The sequence below is a fragment of the Halichoerus grypus genome, chromosome 10 (assembly GCF_964656455.1).
Source record: "Halichoerus grypus chromosome 10, mHalGry1.hap1.1, whole genome shotgun sequence".
NCBI classification, from domain to species: Eukaryota; Metazoa; Chordata; class Mammalia; order Carnivora; family Phocidae; genus Halichoerus; species Halichoerus grypus.
The window spans coordinates 19,573,703-19,599,511 of NC_135721.1; the positions used below are offsets into that span (position 1 = coordinate 19,573,703).

The 25,809-nt window shown below is 46.9% G+C and overlaps 2 protein-coding genes across 4 annotated transcripts in view; one reads left to right on the plus strand and one right to left on the minus strand.

Moving 5' to 3' along the window:
* The window catches only part of EFR3B (EFR3 homolog B), an 87,662-nt gene extending 83,091 nt beyond the window's left edge, over nucleotides 1-4,571 (plus strand). For all 3 annotated transcript variants that reach the window (XM_078056054.1, XM_078056055.1, XM_078056053.1), the window contains exon 23: nucleotides 241-4,571. In XM_078056054.1, the coding sequence (XP_077912180.1) occupies nucleotides 241-346 (106 nt within the window). In that variant the 3' untranslated portion in view covers nucleotides 347-4,571. The remainder of the gene's footprint in view (nucleotides 1-240) is intronic.
* Nucleotides 4,572-7,367: 2,796 nt separating this feature from the next.
* POMC (proopiomelanocortin) lies at nucleotides 7,368-24,807 on the minus strand. Its single transcript, XM_036110229.2, has 5 exons — nucleotides 24,784-24,807; nucleotides 14,588-14,673; nucleotides 13,877-14,021; nucleotides 10,197-10,348; nucleotides 7,368-8,209 (listed from the first exon to the last, which is right to left on the minus strand). The coding sequence occupies exons 4-5, from the start codon at nucleotides 10,326-10,328 to the stop codon at nucleotides 7,544-7,546; spliced, it is 798 nt and encodes a 265-aa protein (XP_035966122.1). The 5' UTR covers nucleotides 10,329-10,348; nucleotides 13,877-14,021; nucleotides 14,588-14,673; nucleotides 24,784-24,807; the 3' UTR covers nucleotides 7,368-7,543.
* Between the last annotated feature and the right edge of the window lie 1,002 nt (nucleotides 24,808-25,809).

Here is a 25,809-nt window from a genome sequence, read left to right on the forward strand (position 1 = left end):
GGTCCTAGTGTCCCAGGCTGGCACTTTCTAAAGCAACAATGTCACTGTAGAGCCTGCAGTGAAGCTAGACTTCAAGTGAAGTCTAGAAGATTCTAGAACTTGCAACCCAGGAACCCATGGAGTGACAGTTTCTGGTCCCTGTTCAAAGAAAAACCCAAATTAGCTGCTCTTTTTGGTTGCACGGGGTGGGAGCCCAGAGCCCCCTTCTCACGCCTTTCTCCTCCATGTGCTCCTTCCCAGGCCCCCTCCAAGCCCATCGGGCACCATCACCGCAGCCTATGGCCAGCCTCAGAACCACTCCATCCCCGTCTACGAGATGAAGTTTCCCGATCTGTGCGTATACTGAATTCCAGAAGACGGAGCGCCTCGGAGGGGTGGGGTCTGAGGGAGGGGCTCGCCCTCACAACCCACCCCCATGGCATGGAAATCAAACTGGGGTCTCAGAGAAAAAGCACCTCCCCAGCTACGCAAGGTGGAGCCTCGGGCCCCCTCTCAGCCCTCCCACTTCCTCCTTGTCTTCCCTGAGGGAGATCGGTGTCCTGCCCCTCTGGGGCCAATAAGCATCTCACCCACCCTTTGTGTCCACCAGGAGCTGAGAACCATGGGGGTCTCCAGAGGGAGGCGGGGGTCCCGAGAAGCTCCTGCTTGGTGTAGCGTAGGAAGGGCTTTCCTGGGGGTGGGCCTGGGGGGCACAGCTGCCAACCCCGCAGGAGGGAACTAGACAGAGACACGGACTGCCTCGGACTGCAGTCAGGAGGAAGCCGGGCAAGCTCCCAGCTGCTCTGGGAAAGCAGTGCTGTGCAAGGCTGGGAGGCACCTGCTCTCTTCCAAAGCGTTCCCCGCCTCCTCTTCTCCCTCCACTCCCCTGCTCGCCCTGCTGGTTGTGTCCTTGTGATTCTTTCTGTTCTTAATTCATGTCAAGCCCTTCCAACAGGAACTGCAGTTGAGACACCACGCAAGGCAAGAAAGGATAAAAATCAAGGGTGGGCAGGTTGGCTGTAGAGGGGGCTGGCTCTCCCCAGGCTGGGCCTGCCCCCTAGAGCGGAACAGCGGGCAGAAGTGGGCAAGGCCACATCCCTTGTAGCAGCTTCTCACCTCCTTCACTGACAGGGAGCTTGCTGGGTCCTCCCATGGTTCTCCCCCTCCTGGATGTTTCTCTAAGCTGAGTTTTCTCTCCGATGCCTTTCTTCCTGAGGATCCTAGCGTGTTTCTACAGCCTCTGGGTTGAGGGAGGGCAGAATGAGATAATCTGGTTCAAGAAAATCTGGTTCCACATGGCTCAAAAGAAAGAGGAAATGCAAGGGCCCCCAGGCCTGCCCACTTCCTATGCAAGAGACTCCCAGCCTGGTTTGGGGAGGAGGAAGGGGAGGGGGTTATGAGGATAGCATTTTGCCCCTCAAGGATGTCAGAGTCAACCTTTTGGATATTTCATTCAAGGAAAGAAGGATCCAGCACCTAATATTAGAATGATCTCTTCACTCTTTGGACAAAGTCAGGACATCAATGCCAACTGGCAGACTTGAGGCTTGGGGAGAGGCAGTGGAGACCCCTTTGGGTTCTGGGTTTCCATTTTCCCTGAGGTCCCTGCCTGTCTGTGTGCAAAGGAGGGGCTGCTGCAGAGCTAGAAGGCCTTCTGCTGTGCTCTCTCTGCTCCCCCACCCGTCCTCCCGTCGGGGGCCTTTGTGCCTCCAGGGCCTCCTGGGTCTCCTCCCGTGGCAGCACCCTACGGTCCAAAATAGCCCTTCTCTTCTCTTCCAGGAAAACTTCCCATAACTTTTCTGAGCTGATGTAACTCCCAGTAAGGTGTGAATGGTCAAAGGATTCCTCCCTGGAGAATTTGCTTTTTAAAAAGAGGGAGAATGAGTAGATTTCTTGACCCAAAGGAATCCCTTCTGAGGGTACAATTTTAGGCAGTATGAGGAAGGGTCAGAAGCAGGATGTTTCTGCTAAGGGGAGGGGGCTTCTTGGGACACCGTCTGGTCACACCCTTGCCCACAGCCCTGCACAGACAAACAATGAAAGCCTGATTATGAGGATAAATAGGTGTATTTTCCTGAACTGGGAAAACCTTAACATAGGCATTTTCCCATTACATGTGCAATAGCTGTTTTGAATAGGGGGGCTCTCTGACTCTCGTTCTGTAGTTTCCACCCTGGTCGGTGCCTCTGTGCTATGGGCCTGTGGCTTCCAGATGGCCTGCATGATTACAAGGCCCAAGGAGCAGGGCTCCTGCACGCCACCCCACCCCCACTTTTGGCTTTTGGCTCTGGCTCTTGGCTAATGCTCAACCCAAATTTATAAGCATGAACTTAGACTTCGCTTTACCTTACTATCTCTTTATTAAGAAAATTTAAAATAAAATGTGAAGGCAAATAACCTTTGGAAGAAACGTTAGAGGACATCTCAATCTTGAGCCACAAACATGTCTTTCCTTACTGGATCTTTCCATCTGTATCCCCTGCTTGGCTTTGATGAGAAACCCTGTTTCTTTCTTGTGTCCACTTGACTTTAGGGTCTACCCCATGGCAGCTGCAACCTGAGCCCTGCCCTTGGGGTCCTGGTCCTGGGACGGGGCATCATGGCCCTGGAGCCTCTTTCTAGAGCCAGCACTAGAACCAGAGATCTGTAGGCCCACTCAGATGCCTCTCCCTCTTCCCCACCCTGGGAACAGAGTGAAGAAACAGGTGCAGGGTTACCATTCTTCATACACTCACCCCTGTCTCTGTCCGAAGCGGCTCTTTCCTTACCTCACAACTGCTTAGCAAAGATGCGCTTCTTCTGGAGAACTAGCCATTCCTTGAGTGCCCTCTTCTCCATTTCAATTTAAAAACTTACACTCAGTAGAATACTGGATTGCCTGCTGACATGAAGGAGAACCTGGATTCTAGCCAAATATCCCTCAGATTCAGGAAGTGACACCCTCCTCCCACGAGCCCAGGGAGAGAGGCAGAGCAGAGCGTGGTGGGCGCCCTGGCCTTGGGCTTAAAGTCACTGCTTACCGCCTTCCAAGCCCTCTGGCGTCTGGCTGCCCTGTGTCCCGTGACCGACCCTTCTTGCTGCCTGTCTCTGTTTGGCCAGAGCCAGCAAGCCCACCCAAACCAGCTGCTCCCTAGACTACTGAGGACTCTTGCTTCATGGCCAAGGGGTAGGTTTGGTTAGCACTCTGTTGGCAGAACTTAAGGCATGATTTCGAGGTTCTGTTAATTTGGTTGAATCATGTAAGTGAGTAAGAAGCAAGTCAGCAGAAATTACTAGTATGATCCTGGAGGCTCCTTGTTTTCCTTTCTATAGGGTCCCCAGTGCCCTATGCCTGTCCCCATTTTCCTCTCTCTGAAAAGTAGAGATAAGTAGTTCCTTGACTCCTAAATGCCTCCTCACCAAAGGAGGAGCCCAAGCAGGTGAGAAGAATTAGAAAGGTCCTCCCCCAGATGCTGTCCTCTGTCCAGCTTCCTACACAAGTACAGATGGGTGGGCAGTGAAGAGGTGGGGCTGGGACCATCTACAGTGCTTGGGAAGTATGAAGATCATATACATGCTGCCCTTTGCCCTGGGTGGTCTGGGTCCCAAAGGCCATGTTTCAGTTGGCCTAAGAATCACAGCAGCTTGGGGTACCTTAAAACAGCTCAAAGTCTGACCGCTGGGCTTCTCTGGGGGCCCCTGGGTCATGATAGCTTCCAGTTGCTGTTGCACGGTCCCCAGGCCTTCTGACCTGGTCACAGAGAATGTCACTGGGAAGTGAGGCCATTTCTCCCAATCGTTCTCTGTGACCATAAAATGGCAACTGGCCTTTGGGGGTCTGTGGGAAAGGACGGCTCATGAGATCAGGTCGTGCCTGCTTCCCCTAACCCATAGACCCTGGCAGGCAGATCCTGCTGAAACAAGGTATCTTCCTGGTGTCTGGGGAGGTTTAGGGCCACGTGCTGCTGCTCCATCCCCTAGAAATCTTCTGGTTAAAGTGACCCTAGGTCTGAAGATTGTGGAAGGATGGTCATGGTGGGCCTGGCCCCTGGGGGAGTGGGGAGAAGACATGGGGACTGTGGACGGGGCTCTGTGGCCTGTTGGGGTCAGAGGGCAGTTTTCTGTGCTCTCCTTTAGCACCGGCCAGGCTGACCAGGTCTTTTCTCCTTCAGGGGACCTTAGGGCCTCAGGCCATCGCTTTCCCCTTCTGAGCTCTTCCTCCATGACTGTCGATTCTGGCTGTGGCGTGCAGAGCTGTACACCCACAAATGCTGCAGCATTACCCATGCATCGTAACGTGTCTGTGTCCATCTAGACCCTCATGACCTGGCTGAGAGTGTATGTGCCAGGCAGTTCCTAGTTGACAATATATGTACATCACAGCTGATGTAGGTGTATGGGAGTGCAGAATTCGTGCCTATGGCAGTTTTCTGTATTTTAAACTCATTGAATCAAATTAGTTTTATTTTAAGAAAGGGGAAAGAGGAGTGGGGGTAAGGGGGGGTGGTAGGAAGAAGGACTCTTCAGCAAGATCATTCTTTAGGACTATTAGTCATGATTTCCCAATAAGTCTTCATGATGCCCTTTTCAAATAAATGTTAATGTTGTCACCACATGGTTGTGTATTTGATTTCTTTAAAGTAAGTGGTTTTGGGGGCGCCTGGGTGGCTCAGTTGTTAAGCGTCTGCCTTCGGCTCAGGTCATGATCCCAGGGTCCTGGGATCGAGCACCACATCGGGCTCCCTGCTCAGTGGGAAGCCTGCTTCTCTCTCTCCACTCCTCCTGCTTGTGTTCCCCCTCTCACTGTGTCTCTCTCTGTCAAATAAATAAAATCTTAAAAAAAAAAAAAAGTAAGTGAATTTTTTTGGGATGCAAACAGGATCTGGAAATACCAACATTAACTACTGACATTTAGCCACCTCCACCTACCATTACTTTACTCACCTAAAAAGGAAGGAGAGTGGGGGAAAAGATGCTACTAAGATGTAAACATGAAGCTCAGGATTCCCAGCATGGGAGCATCCTCAGATGGGAAAGCCTGGCCCATTTCTTCATCACAGTGACTAGACTCTAGCCCCATTATATAACCCACTGTGGGGGAGACTTTAGACTTAAGAATCGGGCTTTCTGGTTCCCTTCACACAAGATTTCCCAGGGTGCATTCCGGTTTTCTTTAATTATGAACTCCTAGAGCATCAAAATATGGGGGTCTATGTGCAAGAGCCATACACAAATGTTTCCCAGCTGGATATGATCTTTACCATCCACTGGTATGTCTAATGCAATTGACATGTATGTGTGGATCTCTGTGTGTATATAAGTGTGAGTTTTTTGTGAATTGTAAATGTGTGTGGCTGTAAATCCATGGCCCCAACATTATACAAACACTGTGGGGACATATGAAAGAAAAACAGGGGTGCTGGGCATGGAGCCTACTTAAAAAAAAAAAAAAAAGAAAAGAAAGAAACACAACCCCAAGCATTTGCCCTCTGGACCTTGGAGTTTCCCTGAACACAAGAATATATGCAGCTAGGAACTTGCCATTCGAGCTGGACTATGTGCCCTCCAGGGCTGAGAATGAGGAGACTCAGCTAGAAGAGATCACAAGTTCCCCAGCAGAACTGGAGTCAAGCCTGGGCTCATGTTTTAAAAAGGGTTTCAGAAATGGTGGGGGGAGGTGGGGAGTTCCAGGCAGAGGGTGAAGGAGGAAGGGAAAAGAAGAATGAGACCAGTCAGTGGAAACATAGGAAATGGGGTTTGGTAAGGAGAGTGAAGCTGATGGACGAGGGTCCTACATGCCATGGCCTGGAATTTGACATTGATGGCAAATTGGGGTGGGGTGACTTTTGGTTCTTGAACCAGGGAATGTGAGGAAAGCAAGATTTTGTATACATTAATCTGAAAAACTTGTGTATGATGGGTTGGGGAGGAGAGGGACTGGAGACAAGGACACTGGCTGGTTAGGAAGCTATTGGGATAGTCGAGGCCAAGCACTGAGTATAATAAAGAGAAAGGCTGTAGCTAGGCTACATGGGGAGGAGTTTGGGCATAGCTAGGGCGAGAATACAGAGACATGAAGGCTTGAGCCTGAGGGACAGGAAGAAGCATCCGTGTACATTGTGTTGTATTTATACAGATGTGTCTCCATGGGGCCGGGGTGGGGGTGGGGTGCGGTGTCTATGTAAGTGAGAACAAGTGTTTGACAGTATTTGTGAGTAGCCTGGGAGTGCAATCAATCTGAACTGTTACCCACCCTAAGCTGTCACACGTAGCCTCTCAGTGATAAAAAAGATCACATCTATTTTCTCATTAATCCTCACACTAGGAAGAGAGGGGTGGATGGATGAGAGAACCAAATCTTGGAAAAGTATAGAGACTTGCCTAAGGTCACACAGAAAGCCAGATTCAGGGAGACATTACCACAGCTTCCCACCTCACAGCCCAGAGCGCCCCCCAGTAACAAGGAGCTTCAACCAATGTTGGACTGGCTCTCAGATATGTTAAAAAGAAAACCACAGACCCAAAATAGCATCACTTAGGCCAAGTCACCAAACCGGGGCTTAATACCTTACCTAATTGCAGTTTCAACACCCCCCCCCCCCGGAAATGTAAATCTAATTCCTTAATCAGGAATTTCCTGATAAGCACCAATCAGGTAATCTTGTCACATGGGTCCTTTCCATTTGCCGCCCACCCCCCTCAACGTGCAGACATGCACAGTGGGCATGCATGCACACATCACACACCCGCACCCCAAAAGGTAATCAGCATGAGACCCCCTGCTTTTTTTTTTTTTTTAAAGATTTTATTTATTTATTTGAGACAGAGAGAATGAGAGAGAGAGCACATGAGAAGGGGGAGGGTCAGAGGGAGAAGCAGGCTCCCTGCAGAGCAGGGAGCCCGATGCGGGACTCGATCCAGGGACTCCAGGATCATGACCTGAGCCGAAGGCAGTCGCTTAACCAGCTGAGCCACCCAGGCGCCCGACCCCCCTGCTTTTCTAAGGGAAAGACCTTGCCCTGAACAATTCTTTCTTTTGCTAATAACCTTCTCGCCCAACCCTCCTTCCTATAAAAACCTTCCATCTTGTACAACTCCTCTGAGCTTCCTTCTACTTGCTAGATGGGATGCTACTAGACTCATCACTTAATAAAGCCAATTACATCTTCAGATTTACTCAGTTGAATTTTTGTTCTTTAATAGAGGGGAGCTCCTGCACGCTTCCCTTTAAGACCCATGGGGGGCGGGGGCACATTTTCTTTTCATTCCCACTGTGTCCTATGAAATATACTACCCTGTGGTCACGTGGAAACCGTTGTCCCTCCAAGCAACATACGCCGCTCTTTTTTTGATGGACATGTATTTTTATTTTATTCACGCAGTGGACATTCAAAGTCGGGAGTCAGACATGAAACTTCAAAGGTTTTATTTCCTAACTACAGACGGCTTTAGGAGGCTGCCTACCGGCCTATCCCCGCCTGAGCGAGGAGCCCACCCAGGCTGGGAGGCGGCCGGAGGGCGGGCGAGGAGAGGGGGCCTCAGGGTCCACTTCCCGGGGAGAGAAGCCCGGGGCCCCGCGGCGCCCTCACTGGCCCTTCTTGTGGGCGTTCTTGATGATGGCGTTTTTGAAGAGCGTCACCAGGGGCGTCTGGCTCTTCTCGGAGCTCATGAAGCCGCCGTAGCGCTTGTCCTTGGGCGGGCTGCCCCAGCGGAAGTGCTCCATCTTATAGGGCCCGCCGTCCTTCTTCTCGGCCCCCTCGGCCTCGGCCTGCTGGCCGTACTCCAGGTCGCCCAGGGCCGCCCCGCCCTCGGCCGGGCCCTCGGGGCCGAGCGCCGGCTCAGGCCGCTCCCCGGCCAGCGCCCTCTTGAACTCGAGCGGGAAGGCCTCGGCCGTCTCGTCCTCGGCGCCGTTGGGGTACACCTTCACCGGGCGCCGCTTCTTGCCCACAGGCTTGCCCCAGCGGAAGTGCTCCATGGAGTAGGAGCGCTTGCCCTCGCGCGGGCCGGCCTCGCCGCCATCGCCGCGGAGCCCCGGGCCGCCCTCGGGCAGCGGGGCGCGCCCCTCGCCCAGCGCCACCTCCTCTTCCTCGCGCTTCTGGCCCGCGCTGCCGTTGCGGCGGCCAAACCGGTCCCAGCGGAAGTGGCCCATGACGTACTTCCGGGGGTTCTCGGTCAGCGGCTGCTCGTCGCCGTTGCCGGGGAGCACGGGTGTCTCGGCCGAGAGGTCGGGCTTGCAGGCCCGGATGCACGCCTGCGGGGAGGGCCGCGGGCGCGGGGCGTTAGGGCCGCCTCGCCCGGCAGCCCCGCCCCCCGCGCGGCGCCCGCGGCCCTCAGCACGTGCGGGCAGGACGGCGGGCCTCCCCGCCCTGTTGGCGCCCGCGGGCGTCCGAGACTCATCGCCTCTTTTGTCCCCTGTACCCCTGGGTTCTTCTGCCTGGCAGCTGCAACAGATACCCCCATCCCATTCGTTGGCTGACTTATCCCAGAGCTTTGGTGAGCAGGGTCACTGTCTTACCTTAATATGCATGCTATATAGGCATTGATCAATAAATGGTAAATGGGTGGTAGTTGTTGGCACTTAATGAATAGTGAATAAATCAAATAAATAAGCATGGTTCAGTTTGAGTCTGAGAGGGGCATTGGGCTGAAATTTGGGCGAGAATCTATTCGGGTGGGAGGAATAGAAGTCTGGCCTCTAGAGCCTGTGTTTTCAATAAGGCCTCAACCTTTCCCCGGTGATCTGCACATCTAACTCATGCCCTACCCCAGCCATCTCCCTGTATCATGCCTCAAAAATTTTCCCATGCCATCTGGCACTTTCTTTGGTTCTTTCAAGTCTTTTGAGCTGATCCAGTACTTTCCCCAATCAGTGAGCTTTGCGAGGGAGTAGTTCACATCCCTGTTACCTCACTCTGACTGGAGGGAGGGGTAAACAGCCATGGAGCATGGGTCATGGAGCATATGTCTCTGCTCTCTGTAAGCAGACAACTCCACTATGGTACACATTTGCCTGAGAAAATGACCTATAGGCTGCAGCCTTGAGTTTTCAGTTACTTGGGACTGCAAAGGAGGAAACAGAAGGATCCCACCCACTCTGTTGAATTGGGAATTTCATACTCCGGGGATTTAGAATTATGATGCTGCTGAATATTAACAGTGGAAAGTAAAAACTATCTCATACTCCTCTCCTCTGGACATATAACGAAGCAGGAAGCTCGGAGAGGTAAAAGGACCTTGGCAAGTTTCCACGACTTTTCGGTGGCAGAGCTGGGGTGGAACTCGTGGGCTCTGACTGTGGTCACTTCTCCTTCCCTGATGGGCTCTCAACAGGAGAGGCTATGCAGTGGGTATTTCCAATCAAGGGTCTCTTGGGTCTGTCTCTGAAATAGAACTAACAGTATTCCCTGGGCTCGCTCTTTCTATTTTATATTGTACATGAAACCTGCTCTATGTTTTTGAGTTCTCTCTTTTCACCTTAACTAGCTTCTTCATTGACAAAACACACAGAATGTAGTGATGTACGTTCCACCCTCACCAGGAAGGTGCTGGCAGCACGACGGAACTCAGTCACTGACACTGGCGGTGTGTCTTTGAGTCCTTAACTTGGTATAATTTCTCATTTATGCCTTCCAATAGACACACACACACAATCCCAGCCTGGCACAAAGGGCCTTTACATGCTTCTGGAAAGACTGCCGGCCAGTCCTCTGGAAGAAGCATGAGACATTTGGCACCAGTTAGAGGAAAATGGCACCTGGGTTTTTCCTTCTCCCACTGGAGATGATTTGCAGTACGACCTAGCTGACTTTGTAATTGGTAGTAGAAAGGGAATGAAAATGTCAAGTGATATGAGGTTATTTAAAAAGGAATAAAACGTCTAAAAGATTGAAAATGTAGAATCCATAGAGGGAACAATTATTATTGCTGTTACTGTCACTGTTATTATTTTAACAGCAGTATCTCTAAATAGCTTAAATGGAGTGGGTCATCATACCAGAAGACAGGGCAGGAAGATAAGTAGAAACTGTGGACCAGACCCATCTCCCTGAAGCTGCTTCCTCCCCTCCTTGGCTCAATTCTGACTCCACCTTAGAGATCTGTTCCTACCCTGAGCTGAGTTACCCATATCTCTGGGAATGAATTTCCCCTTCCCCACGCCCCTTTCTTTTGTGCAGTCCCAGTCCCAGCCCCAGCCCCATCCAATGCCCAAACCAAGATGGCAGCCACAGTCCACATACCAGCAGGTTACTTTCCGTGGTGAGGTCCTGACACTGGCTGCTTTCCAGGCACCAGCCACTCACTTCCACAGAGACCTGAAGCAGCAAGGCCAGCAGCAGGGCCCCTGGGCAGCTGCAGCACGATCTCGGCATCTTCCAGGCAGGCTGAGGCTCTGCGGAGGCAAACAAGATTGGTGGGACCCCTGCAAGGAGCAGAACAATGTTGGCCACTGACCAGGAAGCACTGTGAGCCAATATTAACAACACATTCATTTGTGGAGCTCAAGGCTTTTTGAGGACAGGAGCAGTTCAAGGAGAAGTTTGGTGTGAGTTGTGGTGGAGAGGAGGGGAGAGGGACCTGGGTAATCTATGCACAATTTCCCCTTTGTCTCCTGTTAAAAATCAGACCCCAAAGGAGGTTAGGGCTGGAAGCTATTTTAGGGATCATTTGGTCCAGCCCTTATTTGAGAGATGGGGAAACTGAGTCCCAGAGAGATAATAATTCAGGTGTTCATGACAACTAAGGCTAAGTTCTCCTGTTCTCCCTGAACTTTCCTATTTCACCACCTTCATGAAGCCATAGTTCTAACACTCCAGACCAAGGAGTAACTTGGGAAAGACAAGGGAGTCTGACATTCCTGCTCAAGATGGTCTATTCTCTTCCTCATCCACTAGGATCCTATCATTCTTCAGAAACTCTTGTTTCCTATGAATAGTAGGTTTGCATAAAGGCAAATAAAACCTCTGGCCAATTTGGCCAAAACCTCAGCCAACCTGGGCGCCTGGGTGGCTCAGTCGTTAAGCGTCTGCCTTCGGCTCAGGTCATGATCCCAGGGTCCTGGGATCGAGTCCCACATCGGGCTCCCTGCTCGGCGGGAAGCCTGCTTCTCCCTCTCCCACTCCCCCTGCTTGTGTTCCTGCTCTCGCTCTCTCTCTCTCTGTCAAATAAATAAATAAAATCTTTAAAAAAAAAAAAAAAAAAAAAAACCTCAGCCAACCTAATTGATGTCCTGTACACAGATCACTCAGATGATCACTATTTCTCAGATTCCTGCAGCTTTGAAGATATTTATTTTTAATGCAGACCCCCATTCTTTTAAAACTGGCTCATCTTCAGGATACATTACATATTGGACCCCCTATTGTTCTCTGAGTCTCTCAAACGTACTCTGAAATAGCTGGACTTGAAGATACTATAAGTGTATAAGAGAAGGAAATGGACACACAAAACAGAAGAGAACTACCCACCCCCCATTGTGAACACCCACCAAAGACACTTTTGGAAAAGTCAGAAAGTACCTCTCAACAGATGCTGAAGTCAAGAGGTCAGGATGCAGTAAAGAAGGGAGCACGGATGCTGCCCTTTGCCCCCTGTGCCCAACACTTTCCCCAGCCCTCTACTTCTCCCACTGCCATGTCCCCCCTCACCCAGGTCAGCTTCCCGAGTTGACTCCAAGTTTTGTTATTAGATCACCACCAACCCACAATCATTTTGGAGTTCAGAAGATCTCAACCAGCTGTAGAAAGAAACCTAATTAGATGAGAAAAGCAATTCACATTAAGGTGTGGATGACTAATTTTCTTATCTGTCCTAGTGGACATTTGCATTTTAAAACGTTGGCTTAAAGGAAATCTCCTATTTGCAGAAGGGTGGCCAAATATTTTTTATAGAGAAGGCTTTGGAAATGAAAGTTCTTCTCTGGCTTCCGTTGTCTAGTTCAGAAAGCCATTTCCTTTTCTTTGCCCCACCCCCATTCCTTCCCCCCAAAGCTGAGCCAGCTCAGGGCTCCCTTCTTGAAAAATTGCCAGGCACAACTTGAGTGTCTTCAGAGCAGCCATCAGATGGCGCTGGCAGCCAGTCAGCTGGACCATCAGCACCTCAGGTTAAAGGGGCAACCAGGAGAGCAACCTTGGTGTCCAGTCTTGACCAGAGGCAGGCTGTTCCCATTGGAACATTTTGACACTCCAGTTCAAGAATGGAGCCCAAAGCAATTTAGATTAAAACTCTGAGACCACACAGCACATTTGGGTCAGAAAAATGTTGAGATTTACAAGAGAGGCAGAAAAATGGTCATTACATATCACTGTGGGCAAGTGTAAAATAACATCTTAGTAGAGAAAGAAGCAAAATCATACAGATCTGGCAGTCCCCTCAACTACAGTTCAATTCTCCTCAAGGCTGGCCATTCTGGGATGATTTCTATTTTCATAAAACCTACCTCATGATTTCAAGCCTGCCTGAGAAGGCCCAGAGAGCATTTCTTCTCTCTCTACCCCAGTGGCTGTCTGTGTTGTACAACATGGTAACAGTCACACTGCCCACCCTCTCAGAGTTCCATTCTACTGCTGAAAAGTTAGTTTCCTGAAAGCAACTTGATTTCTTTTTGCTTATGTTTATTTTCTATTTTTCTATAATGAACAAATATTACCTTGTGTCATTTTTTTTCAAGCAATAAAGTAATGGGGAGATGTCAAATCTTGTGCTTTTTGTAAGTAGGGATAGTGTTATATATTATTCAATGGTTGAAAGCCTTGGAAAAATAAATAGAAATTTGTAATTTACTAATCTTGACATTAACCCCATAACAGAACTACACTTATTAGAACTTCATATGTGTAGGTGAATTCTCTTTGAGCTAAGCGAAACATTGTGTTTTTCAGTCTAAAAGTGCATGCTGGTCATGCCCTTCTGTAAAAATTAGAGGAGCAGAGGTGCAGAGTTTTCTCCTTTCACCGTGATACACACGCATCAAGTCCTAAAACAAAAGTGTCTAAGGAATATTAAATCATTAAATAAGGTGTGATCTGTGCATATGTTCACAATTGACAAAATAATGCACACTCGTACTTTCCTCCTTGGCTTCTTCCAGCCATTCTGTGAGAACAACCACCTCCCCATTTATATGCGAAAAACTGGGGGGATCCAAATGCCCTGCAGACTCTCCCTCCTTCACTGGAAACCTCTCTTGCCTAAGCCTCCATCAGCTCGAAGGGCTGCTTCCGCCCTGCAATCTAGGGTCTTCGGGATAGGAGGTCCACTCTGCGGTCCTATTGAGGGCACACACGGAGGGTGGTTCAGAACCTTGGACAGTTCCCACACGGGCCACCTCTTTTTAACCCCAGCTGGGTCTTATAGAAGAGACCCGTGTCCGGATCGAAGCTCAGCCACATCGGGTGCGCTAAGGTGGGCAGAGAAACGAGGATTCAGGGGTCTGAATCTAAAGAAATCTGGAATGCAGGGAGTTTATTGTAACTTCTGGCCTTTACTCTCCTGCTCTCATTTCCAACGTTAATTTGCTCTACAGTACATGGTATCTTTTAAGAAGTGACACCTACCCAAGGAAATCGAGAGGAAGAGGAGCCAAAAGGCGGGGCTTTACCGAGATCACCCCCAGAAGGCTGTAGGAATCTCGGGGGTCCTAGCAGCCCAACTCCCCGGGGAAGACGCGGTCGCCGGCTCCTGGAAGGCACCGCTTTCAGCGTCGCAGCCGTTCGCCCACCATCCGGAGGCTGGCCCTCGCTGCTCCGCTGCGGGCGGCTTCCCACGCCGCATTCAGTACAGAAAGTTTTCAAAGAACTCAAGACCGCAGCGAGCCAAAGGCGCCTCAAGTCAGCGATGGGGAGCCGGGCGAGAGCATCCCGAGGCCCAGGGGCAGGGGGTTCCCGGGTAAGAGCGAGGTTCCGTGCCGCTGCGCCCTTACCTGTTGCGGAGAGGCTGCTCTGGGCGACTCCCTCTGCGCCGGGCGAGGATGCTCGGCGGCCTCGTTAGGTCACTTTTCTTCCTTCCTTTCTCCTCCTTCGCCGCCCGCCGCCTGGTCCGGGTCGCTCTCCTCGGTCCTTATATACCTGCGGGGTTCGCCCGGGTGGGCAACGGACGTGAACTTCCTGGCAGCGTAATAAGCAACTCCCCCGACCATGAGAAGGGGGGCCGTGGAGCTCAGGAGGGGGGTTTCCAGGTAGGGGCTAGCGCAAGGGCAGACGTGCCGGGAAAGGGGGCCGGGTCTCTGCCCCCGGAGGCTGGAATTAACACCGTCCTGCTGAAGGGAGCACCTGGCAGCCATCAGGAAAGAACTTAATTAAGGATGGTGTTGGGTGTCCAGTTAAGACGAGCAGGCGGCTTAGCACCCCGGTGTGGGGTAGGCCTGGAGCGCCGGCTGAGGTCGTTGAGGAGAGGGTGAAGTACTTGTGTGCGTCATTTGCCTCATTCGCACTTGGAGGTAAATATCCCCCAAAGGGGAGTACGTCTGTAATGCCTCAGATTTCCCCATCGTTTGGAAACTGTGGTGAAGATGTCATGGGGAATCACAATCCCTCTGTTCCAGCTTAGGGGTGCGGGGCGGCGGCGAGGAGGTGGTTGGCGCGGAAGGGGGGGCAGGTAGTAAGGGGAGCAGAGAAGGTCAGGTGTCACTCACCTGAGGCCCAGGGAAGGTTGCCTTCTTGGAGGTGTGAAGGCAAGTTGCACTGCCCCTCCTGGGCCTAGTCCAGAGCAGGCTTCTTCCTGTGCCCCAAACCCCAGGGAAAAGGTGCTGTTAACCTTTTACTATTAATGGGGAGGGGAAGGGGATGAAGAGCAGCTGAAGTACTTTCCCTGTGGTCTCTACCTTAACCTGGAGTAAAGGAGAAACAAATTGTGAGGAGTCATGGGGGTGAGAGGGAGTGTTGGAACTAAACTGAGCTTCAGATCAAGGTGCTTGTTTTATTTTTTATTTTTTTATTTTTCAAGGTGCTTGTTTTAATCTGCCAATTGCAGGAGCTTTCTTTATTCCCAGTCAGGGGTTCTTTCGGACTCCAACACTCCTGTGAGAATTCCTGGTTGGTGACATTGGCTTTATATTCCACAATCCTTTCCTTTTGGGACACAGGAAAAATCTAAGCTCCTAAACAGTAAACAAGGTACTTTATCATCTGGCCTTGCCCTCTTTCCCTCCCTCCGGGTCATCTCCCACCTGTCCATCTCGCATCTGGCACTTCAACCATCCATAACATTCCCATTCCCATAAACACTACTTTCTCAAGCTTCCATCTCTTTGTCCATGCTTACTCCTACAAATGGAACATCTTTCCTCTCTCCAGCCACCCAGGAAAATTGGACTCCTGCATTAAGATTTAGCTCATCCATCATTACCTGTTCTCTCAAGCCCTCCTTGGCTACTTGTGCTACCTGAGACATGAAACATGGCTTTCTCTGTTCTCCAAAGAATCCCATTCCCATCCCATCTGTACATGTAGCCTTTATTGCTGGAACAAATTCCATGCTGTCTTCCATCTTCTCTCTTCCACCCACTCTTGCCCCACCACCACCAGGCTTGTGAGCACTCTAAATCAGACTGTGATTTTATCTTATGTTTCTTTGTATTATTCTTCTAACTTTAAGAGGCAGCTGGTGGTAGCAGAAAGGCCAGACCAAGAAAAGTTCAGATTGACCCAACTCCTGTCCTTCTTTGTTAGCTGAGTTCTTAATTACATGCAGCAGAACTGAAAGACCATTGAATTGCATTTAGAATCACTGAGCAGGTTGGGGAACCAGGATCCAAAAATGGGCAGGAACAAAAGTTGGCTGAAATCATGACCAAAATCAGGCTGCTGACAGGACACAATTAGAAAGAAAATCAGATCATTACTGGGAACAAGAGGCCACAAGTAGCACTGTCAACACCATAGGCATTGAACATACTTCTGTCATTTCTATCCCCAGAATAAAAAGAAGTGGGAGGCTGCAGATGCCAACAGGTAGGACTGACCATTGTCCTTGCTTCTGTAGCACTAGCTCGTCTTTGAAAGCCTAGAACAGCTGCCTTTGATTGCCTGAGATGATAATATAATTTTTCCCCTTTATTGGTATAATGTGGTGAATTACATTGTTGATTTTTAGTGTTACACCTACCATATATTCCTAGATTAAGCCTAATTTATTATGATGTGTTATCTTTATATAGCACTGGGTTTAATTTGCTAATATTTTATTTAAGATGTTGTATCCATATTTATGAGATTGGCCTGTAATTTTCCATTTTTGTAGAATTCTTGTCAGATTTTGGTGTCAAAATTAGGCTGTTCCTCATAAAACAGGCTGGAAATCTCTATCCTCCCATCTCCTCCATTTTCATAATTTGGTACAATTTGTATACAATGGTGTTTATCTCTCCCCTAAATATTTGGGATAATTCATCAATGATACCATGTTTGTTTGTTAAATGGCTTTGAATTACAGATTCAATCACTTGAATAGCACTATTCTAATAATCTATTTCTTCTTGTGTCAGTTTTAGTAGGATGCATATTTCTAACAATGTATCCATTTCATCTAAATTTTGTAACTTATTGGCTTAAAATTATTTATTATATCTTCTTATTATCTTCTTAGCACCTATGGAATCTGTAATTATGGTCTCCTTTCATCTCTGATGTTGGTAATTTATGTCATCTCTTTTTCTCTTGATTAGTTTCTTAGGAGTTTATCAATTTTATTAGTATTTTTATTTTATTTTATTTTTTTAAAGATTTTATTTATTTATTTGAGAGAGAGAGAGAGAGCACATGAGAGGGGGGAGGGTCAGAGGGAGAAGCAGACTCCCCGCCGAGCAGGGAACCCGATGCGGGACTCGATCCCGGGACTCCAGGATCATGACCTGAGCCAAAGGCAGTCGCCCAACCAACTGAGCCACCCAGGCGCCCTTATTAGTATTTTTAAATAATCAATTTTAGTTTCATTGATTTCTCTATTGCATGTACACTCTCATCTATTTCTGAAATTTCCACCGTTACTATTTTTTGCTTTCTAGTTCCTAATTATTTATTCTTTTTTTATCCTCTTTTTTTTTTTTTTAAGTAGGCTCCACACCCAGCATGGAGCCAAAGCCTTGAACTCACAACCCTGAGATCAAGACCTGAGCTGAGATCAAGAGTTGGAGGGTTGGGGTACCTGGGCGGCTCAGTCAGTTAGGTGCCTGACTTTTGATTTCAGCTCAGGTCATGGTCTCAAGATTGTGAGATTGAGCCCTGCACTGGCTCCATGCTGAGCACAGAGACTGCTTAAGATTCTCTCTCCCTCTCCCTCTCCCTCTGCTCCTCCCCACCCCATGTGTGCTCTCTCTCTCTCAAAAAAAAAGCTTTAAAAAGAGTGACACTTGGGGTGCCTGGGTGGCTCAGTCATTGAGCGTCTGCCTTTGGCTCGGGTCATGATCCCAGGGTCCTGGGATCGAGCCCCGCATCAGGCTCCCTGCTCTGCGGGAAGCCTGCTTCTCCCTCTCCCACTCCCCCTGCATGTGTTCCCTCTCTCGCTGTGTCTCTCTCTGTCAAATATATAAATAAAATCTTAAAAAAAAAAAAGAGTGACACTTAACCACCTGAGACACCCAGAGGCCCCTCTCGTTTATCCTCTTGAGTTGGACATTAAATGAGTGCTTTTACTTAGACAATTGATATTGAACCTTTATTCTTTTTTTTTATTGTTATGTTAATCCCCATATATTACATCATTAGTTTTAGATATAGTGTTCCATGATTCATTGTTTGTGCATAACACCCAGTGCTCCATGCAGAACGTGCCCTCCTCAATACCCATCACCAGGCTAACCCATCCTCCCACCCCCTCCCCTCTAGAACCCTCAGTTTGTTTTTCAGAGTCCATCGTCTCTCATGGTTCTTCTCCCTCTCCGATTTCCCCCCCTTTGTTCTTCCCCTCCTGCTACATTCTTCTTCTTCTTTTTTCTTTCTTAACATATATTGCATTATTTGTTTCAGAGGTACAGATCTGAGATTCAACAGTCTTGCACAATTCACAGCGCTTACCAGAGCACATACCCTCCCCAGTGTCCATCACCCAGTCACCCCATCCCTCCCACCCCACCCCCCACTCCAACAACCCTCAGTTTGTTTCCTGAGATTAAGAATTCCTCATATCAGTGAGGTCATATGATACATGTCTTTCTCTGTTTGACTTATTTCGCTCAGCATAATACCCTCCAGTTCCATCCACGTCATTGCAAATGGCAAGATCTCATTCCTTTTGATGGCTGCATAATATTCCATTGTATATATATACCACTTCTTCTTTATCCATTCATCTGTTGATGGACATCTTGGCTCTTTCCATAGTTTGGCTATTGTGGACATTGCTGCTATAAACATCGGGGTGCATGTAGCCTTTCAGGTCCCTACTTTTGTATCTTTGGGGTAAATACCCAGTAGTGCAATTGCTGGATCATATGGTAGCTCTATTTTCAACTTTTTGAGGAACCTCCATACTGTTTTCCAGAGTGGCTGCACCAGCTTGCATTCCCACCAACAGTGTAGGAGGGTTCCCCTTTCTCTGCATCCCCGCCAACATCTGTCATTTCCTGACTTGTTAATTTTAGCCATTCTGACTGGTGTGAGGTGGTATCTCATTGAGGTTTTGATTTGGATTTCCCTGATGCCGAGCGATATTGAGCACTTTTTCATGTGTCTGTTGGCCATTTGGATGTCTTCTTTGGAAAAATGTCTGTTCATGTCTTCTGCCCATTTCTTGACTGGATTCTTTGTTCTTTTGGTGTTGAGTTTGATGAGTTCTTTATAGATTTTGGATACTAGCCCTTTATCTGATATGTCATTTGCAAATATCTTCTCCCATTCTGTCAGTTGTCTTTTGGTTTTGTTGACTGTTTCCTTTGCTTTGCAAAAGCTTTTTATCTTGATGAAGTCCCAATAGTTCATTTTTGCCCTTGCTTCCCTTGCCTTTGGCGATGTTTCTAGGAAGAAGTTGCTGCGGCTGAGGTCGAAGAGGTTGCTGCCTGTGTTCTCCTTTAGGATTTTGATGGACTCCTGTCTCACATTGAGGTCTTTCAACCATTTGGAGTCTATTTTTGTGTGTGGTGTAAGGAAATGGTCCAGTTTCATTCTTCTGCATGTGGCTGTCCAATTTTCCCAACACCATTTGTTGAAGAGACTGTCTTTTTTCCATTGGACATTCTTTCCTGCTTTGTCAAAGATTAGTTGACCATATAGTTGAGGGTCCATTTCTGGGCTCTCTATTCTGTTCCATTGATCTATGTGTCTGTTTTTGTGCCAGTACCATACTGTCTTGATGATGACAGCTTTGTAGTAGAGCTGGAAGTCCGGAATTGTGATGCCGCCAGCTTTGCTTTTCTTTTTCAACATTCCTCTGGCTATTCGGGGTCTTTTCTGGTTCCATACAAATTTTAGGATTATTTGTTCCATTTCTTTGAAGAAAGTGGATGGTATTTTGATGGGGATTGCATTGAATGTGTAGATTGCTCTAGGTAGGATTGACACCTTCACAATATTTGTTCTTCCAATCCATGAGCATGGAACGTTTTTCCATTTCTTTGTGTCTTCCTCAATTTCTTTCATGGGTATTTTATAGTTTTCTGAGTACAGATCCTTTGCCTCTTTGGTTAGATTTATTCCTAGGTATCTTATGGTTTTGGGTGCAATTGTAAATGGGATCGACTCCTTAATTTCTCTTTCTTCTGACTTGTTGTTGGTGTATAGGAATGCCACTGACTTCTGTGCATTGATTTTATATCCTGCCACTTGACTGAATTCCTGTATGAGTTCTAGCAGTTTTGGGGTGGAGTCTTTGGGATTTTCCACATAAAGTATCATATCATCTGCAAAGAGTGAGAGTTTGACTTCTTCTTTGCCGATTTGGATGCCTTTGATTTCTTTTTGTTGTCTGATTGCTGTGGCTAGGACTTCCAATACTATGTTGAATAGCAGTGGTGATAGTGGACATCCCTGCCGCGTTTCTGACCTTAGGGGGAAAGCTCTCAGTTTTTCCCCATTGAGAATGATATTCGCTGTAGGTTTTTCATAGATGGCTTTTATGATATTGAGGTATGTACCCTCTATCCCTATACTCTGAAGAGTTTTGATCAAGAAAGGATGCTGTACTTTGTCAAATGCTTTTTCTGCATCTATTGAGAGGATCATATGATTCTTGTTCTTTCTTTTGTTAATGTATTGTATCACGTTGCTTGATTTGCGGATGTTGAACCAACCTTGCAGCCCAGGGATAAATCCGACTTGGTCGTGGTGAATAATCCTTTTAATGTACTGTTGGATCCTATTGGCTAGTATTTTGGTGAGAATTTTTGCATCCATGTTCATCAGGGATATTGGTCTGTAATTCTCCTTTTGGATGGGGTCTTTGTCTGGTTTTGGGATCAAGGTAATGCTGGCCTCATAAAATGAGTTTGGAAGTTTTCCTTCCATTTCTATTTTTTGGAACAGTTTCAGAAGAATAGGTATTAATTCTTCTTGAAATGTTTGGTAGAATTCCCCTGGGAAGCCATCTGGCCCTGGGCTTTTGTGTTTTGGGAGATTTTTGATGACTGCTTCAATTTCCTTAGTGGTTATAGGTCTGTTCAGGTTTTCTATTTCTTCCTGGTTCAGTTTTGGTAGTTGATACATCTCTAGGAATGCATCCATTTCTTCCAGGTTATGTAATTTGCTGGCATAGAGTTGCTCATAATATGTTCTTTTTTTTTTTTTTTTAAAGATTTTATTTATTTATTTGACAGAGAGAAAGATAGCAAGAGCAGGAACACAAGCAGGGGGAGTGGGAGAGGGAGAAGCAGGCTTCCCGCCGAGCAGGGAGCCCAATGTGGGACTTGATCCCAGGACCCTGGGATCATGACCTGAGCCGAAGGCAGAGACTTAACGACTGAGCCACCCAGGCGCCCTGCTCATAATATGTTCTTATAATTGTTTGTATTTCTTTGGTGTTGGTTGTGATTTCTCCTCTTTCATTCATGATTTTGTTGATTTGGGTCATTTCTCTTTTCTTTTTGATAAGTCTGGCCTGGGGTTTATCAATCTTGTTAATTCTTTCAAAGAACCAGCTCCTAGTTTCGTTGATCTGTTCTACTGTTCTTTTGGTTTCTATTTCATTGATTTCTGCTCTGATCTTTATTATTTCTCTTCTCCTGCTGGGTTTAGGCTTTATTTGCTGTTCTTTCTCCAGCTCCTTTAGGTGTAGGGTTAGGTTGTGTACTTGAGACCTTTCTTGTTTCTTGAGAAAGGCTTGTATTGCTATATACTTTCCTTTTAGGACTGCCTTTGCTGTATCCCAAAGATTTTGAATAGTTGTGTTTTCATTTTCATGGGTTTCCATGAGTTTTTTTAATTCTTCTTTAATTTCCTGGTTGACCCATTCATTCTTCAGTAGGATGCTCTTTAGCCTCCATCTATTTGAGTTCATTCCAACTTTCCTCTTGTGATTGAGTTCTAGTTTCAAAGCATTGTGGTCTGAAAATAGGCAGGGAATGATCCCAATCTTTTGGTACCAGTTGAGACCTGATTTATGACCTAGGATGTGATCTATTCTGGAGAATGTTCCATGGGCACTAGAGAAGAATGTGTATTCCGTTGCTTTGGGATGGAATGTTCTGAATATGTCTGTGAAGTCCATTTGGTCCAGTGTGTCATTTAAAGTCTTTATTTCCTTGTTGATCTTTTGCTTAGACGATCTGTCCATTTCAGTGAGGGGGGTGTTAAAGTCCCCCACTATTATTGTATTGTTGTTGATGTGTTTCTTTGCTTTTGTTATTAGTTGCCTTATATAATTGGCTGCTCCCATGTTAGGGGCATAGATATTTACAATTGTTAGATCTTCTTGTTGGATAGATCCTTTAAGTAGGATATAGTGTCCTTCCTCATCTCTTATTACAGTTTTGGTTTAAAATCTAATTTGTCTGATATAAGGATTGCCACCCCAGCTTTCTTTTGGTGTCCATTAGCATGGTAAATGGTTTTCCACCCCCTCACTTTCAATCTGGGGGTGTCTTTGGGTCTAAAATGAGTCTCTTGCAGACAGCATATTGATGGGTCTTGTTTTTTAATCCAATCTGATAGCCTGTGTCTTTTGATTGGGGCATTTAGCCCATTTACATTCAGGGTAACTATTGAAAGATAGGAATTTAGTGCCATTGTATTGCCTGTAAAGTGACTGTTACTGTATATTGTTTGTGTTCCTTTCTGGTCTATGTTGCTTTTAGGCTCTCTCTTTGCTTAGAGGACCCCTTTCAATATTTCTTGTAGGGCTGGTTTCGTGTTTGCAAATTCCTTTAGTTTTTGTGTGTCCTGGAAGCTTTTTCTCTCTCCTTCAATTTTCAATGACAGCCTAGCTGGATATAGTATTCTTGGCTGCATATTTTTCTCATTTAGTGCTCTGAATATGTCCTGCCAGTCCTTTCTGGCCTGCCAGGTCTCTGTGGATAAGTCTGTTGCCAATCTAATGTTTCTACCATTGTAGGTTACATATCTCTTCTCCCGAGCTGCTTTCAGGATTTTCTCTTTGTCTCTGAGACTCGTAAGTTTTACTATTAGATGTCGGGGTGTTGATCTATTTTTATTGATTTTGAGAGGGGTTCTCTGTGCTTCCCGGATTTTGATGCCTGTTTCCTTCCCCAAATTAGGGAAGTTCTCTGCTATAATTTGCTCCATTATACCTTCTGCCCCTCTCTCTCTTTCTGCTTCTTCTGGGATCCCAATTATTCTAATGTTGTTTCGTCTTATGGTATCGTTTATCTCTCAAATTCTGCCCTCGTGACCCAGTAGTTATTTATCTCTCTTTTTCTCAGCTTCTTTATTTTCCATCATTTGGTCTTCTATCTCACTGATTCTTTCTTCTGCCTCATTTATCCTAGCAGTTAGTGCCCCCATATTTGATTGCACCTCATTAATAGCCTTTTTGATTTCTACTTGGTTAGATTTTAGTTCTTTTACTTCTCCAGAAAGGGTTTCTCTAATAATTTCCATGCTTTTTTCAAGCCCAGCTAGTATCTTTAAAGTGATGATTCTGAACTCTAGATCTGACATCATACTAATGTCCGTATTGAGTAGGTCCCCGGCAGTCGGTACTACCTCTTGTTCTTTTTGTTGAGGTGATTTTTTCCGTCTTGTCATTTTGTGCAGAGGAGAATAGATTAATGAGAGAACAAAATGCTAGCAGGGTAACAACGTCCCCAGAAAATATACTCTAAACAAATCAGAAAAGACCTGAAGCAGTGGGAAAAGAAAGGGAAAGAGAGAAAAAAGAAAAAGAAAGAAAAAAGGAAAAAAGAAAAAGATAAAGATAAAGATAAAAACAAACAAAAACAGAACAAAGCAAAACAAAACAAAAACAGAATGTGATCAAATATGATCAGGCTGGTTTATAGATCAGTGCCACACACTAGATTTTGGGTGTATTTTGGTCTGTTAAAAGAAAGTGCCTCCCAAAATTTTAAAGAAAGAAAAACTTATATATGTACAAAAATAAGGGTTGATATGATGAAGGGATAGAATATGACTGTAAAGATGGAAATTATAAAAAATTTTATAAAAGGAATTGATAAGTTGTTTGAAAAAAGAAAGAAGAGGATTTAAAAAAAAGAAAAAAAGAAAAAAGGGAGAGAATGTGATCAGGCAGGGGAGTAGAAAAAAACCATACACTAGAGATTTAGAGTATATTTTGATCTGTTAGAAGAAACTATCTCAAAATTTTAAAGAGAGAACAACTTATATATATATGCCAAAAATACGGGTAACTACGATGAAGGGATAGAATATGACTCTAAAAATGAAAAATAAAAATGTTTTTTTAAAAAAGGGATTGATAAGATGTTGGTTGAAAAAGGGAAAAAGAAAAATTCAAAAAAAAAAGAAAAAAAGAAAAAAGAAAAAAAGACAGTTAAAAAGAATAATTTACTTTGAAAGACTAAAGAATCACGGTAAAAAAGCCATGGATTCTATGTGCAGTGTTCCCCTAGCGCTGGCGTTCTGCTGTTCTCATTGATCGGTAAACTTGGTCTTGGCTGGCTGTTCTCGCTGATCTTCTGGGGGAGGGGCCTGTTGCCGTGGTTCCCAAATGTCTCTGCCGGAGGGGGAATTGCCCCGCCCTTGCCGGTCCGGGCTAAGTAATCTGCTCGGGTTTGCTCTCGGGAGCTTTTATTCCCTGCAAGCTTTCCGTACAGCTTTGGAGGCGGAGAGTGAAAATGGCGGCCTCCCAGTCTCCGCCCCGGAGGAGCCGAGAACTCGGGGTCCCGCTCCTCAGCGAGCCCCCAGAGAAAAGCAGTCACTCCCGTCTCCCCGGTCTCCGGCCGCACTCCGTGCTCACCCGGCCTGTGACCGAGCATTTCTATCTGGCACCCGATCCCATGTGGAGTCTCCAAACCCAGCAGATTCCTGCGGTGCGCTCCCGCACCTCTCCTCCCGGGGGAGGAAGGGGAGTCTCCCCGGATCTGCCGCTTGTTGGGTCCCCGCTGGAGGAGCAGTGGCCCGACTGTGCCACGGACCACGGTTTATGGCAACCCCGAGCTGAGAGCCCGCGCCTGGGCTCCGTCTCTGCAGCCGGCTTCCCCGCTCCGATACCTGGGAGCTCTGCCGCACTCAGGCACCCCCGGTCTTTCTGTGACCCCGAGGGTCCTGAGACCACACTGTCCCACGGGGGTTCCACCCCCCACTTCGCCACCGGAGTGACGTCCCTCAGCGGAGCAGACTTCTAAAAGTTCCGATTTTGTGCTCTGCTGCTCTATCACTTGCCAGAAGTGACGGATGGAGGCCCCATCCCCCGCCGTCTATCCTCCCGAATATCGCCTCGGATTCACTTCTCTGCGTATCCTACCTTCCAGAAAGTGGTCGCTTTTCTGTTCAGAGAGTTGTTGCTCTTCTTTTCTTCGATCTCCTGTTGAGTTTGTAGGTGTTCAGAATGGTTTGATCCCTACCCAGCTGAATTCCTGAGAGGAGACGAAATCCAGGTCTCCTACTCCTCCGCCATCTTGCTCCGCCCCTCAACCGTTATTCTTTTTGATATATGTATTTATGGCTATAAATTTCTTTTATTTTTTTATTTTTTAAAAAAGATTTTATTTATTTATTTGAGAGAGAGTATGCATAAGCAGGGGGAGGTGGGAGGGACAAGCAGATTCTACACTGAGTACAGAGCCCTACACAGGGCTCAATCTCACCATCCTGAGATCATGACCTGAGCTGAAATCAAGAGTTGGTCTCCTAACCAACTGAGCCACCCAGGTGCCCCTATAAATTTATTTTATTTTATTTTTAAAGATTTTATTTATTTGACAGAGAGAGATACAGCGAGAAAGGGAACACAAGCAGGGGGAGTGGGAGAGGGAGAAGCAGGCTTACCCAAGCAGGGAGGCCGATGCAGGGCTCAATCCCAGGACCCTGGGATCTTGACCTGAGCTGAAGGCAGACGCTTAACAACTGAGCCACCCAGGTGCTCCTATAAATTTATTTTAAAGTATGGCTTTGGTTTCACTTCACAAGTTTTGCTGTGTTGTATTTCTATTGCCATTTAATTTAAAATATCTTCTTCCTTTCTTTAAGAAATCTGGACTGACCTATGGGTTATCAAAAAGTGTGCCGCTTAACTTCCAAACACTGGGCATTTTCTAGTTATGTTCTGAAGCTAATGTTTAGACTGATTCCCCTGTGGTCAAAGACCATGCTCTATTTTATTTCAGTGCTTTGAAATTAGTGTGTATGTGTAAGGCTGCTTAACAGATGAGCATGTGGCCCATTTTGATTAATGTTTCATATGCACTTCAAAACATTATGTATTTTATGGTTTCTTAAATATTCTATATCCTTTCTGATTATTTGTCATCTATCTTATAAGTTATTGATA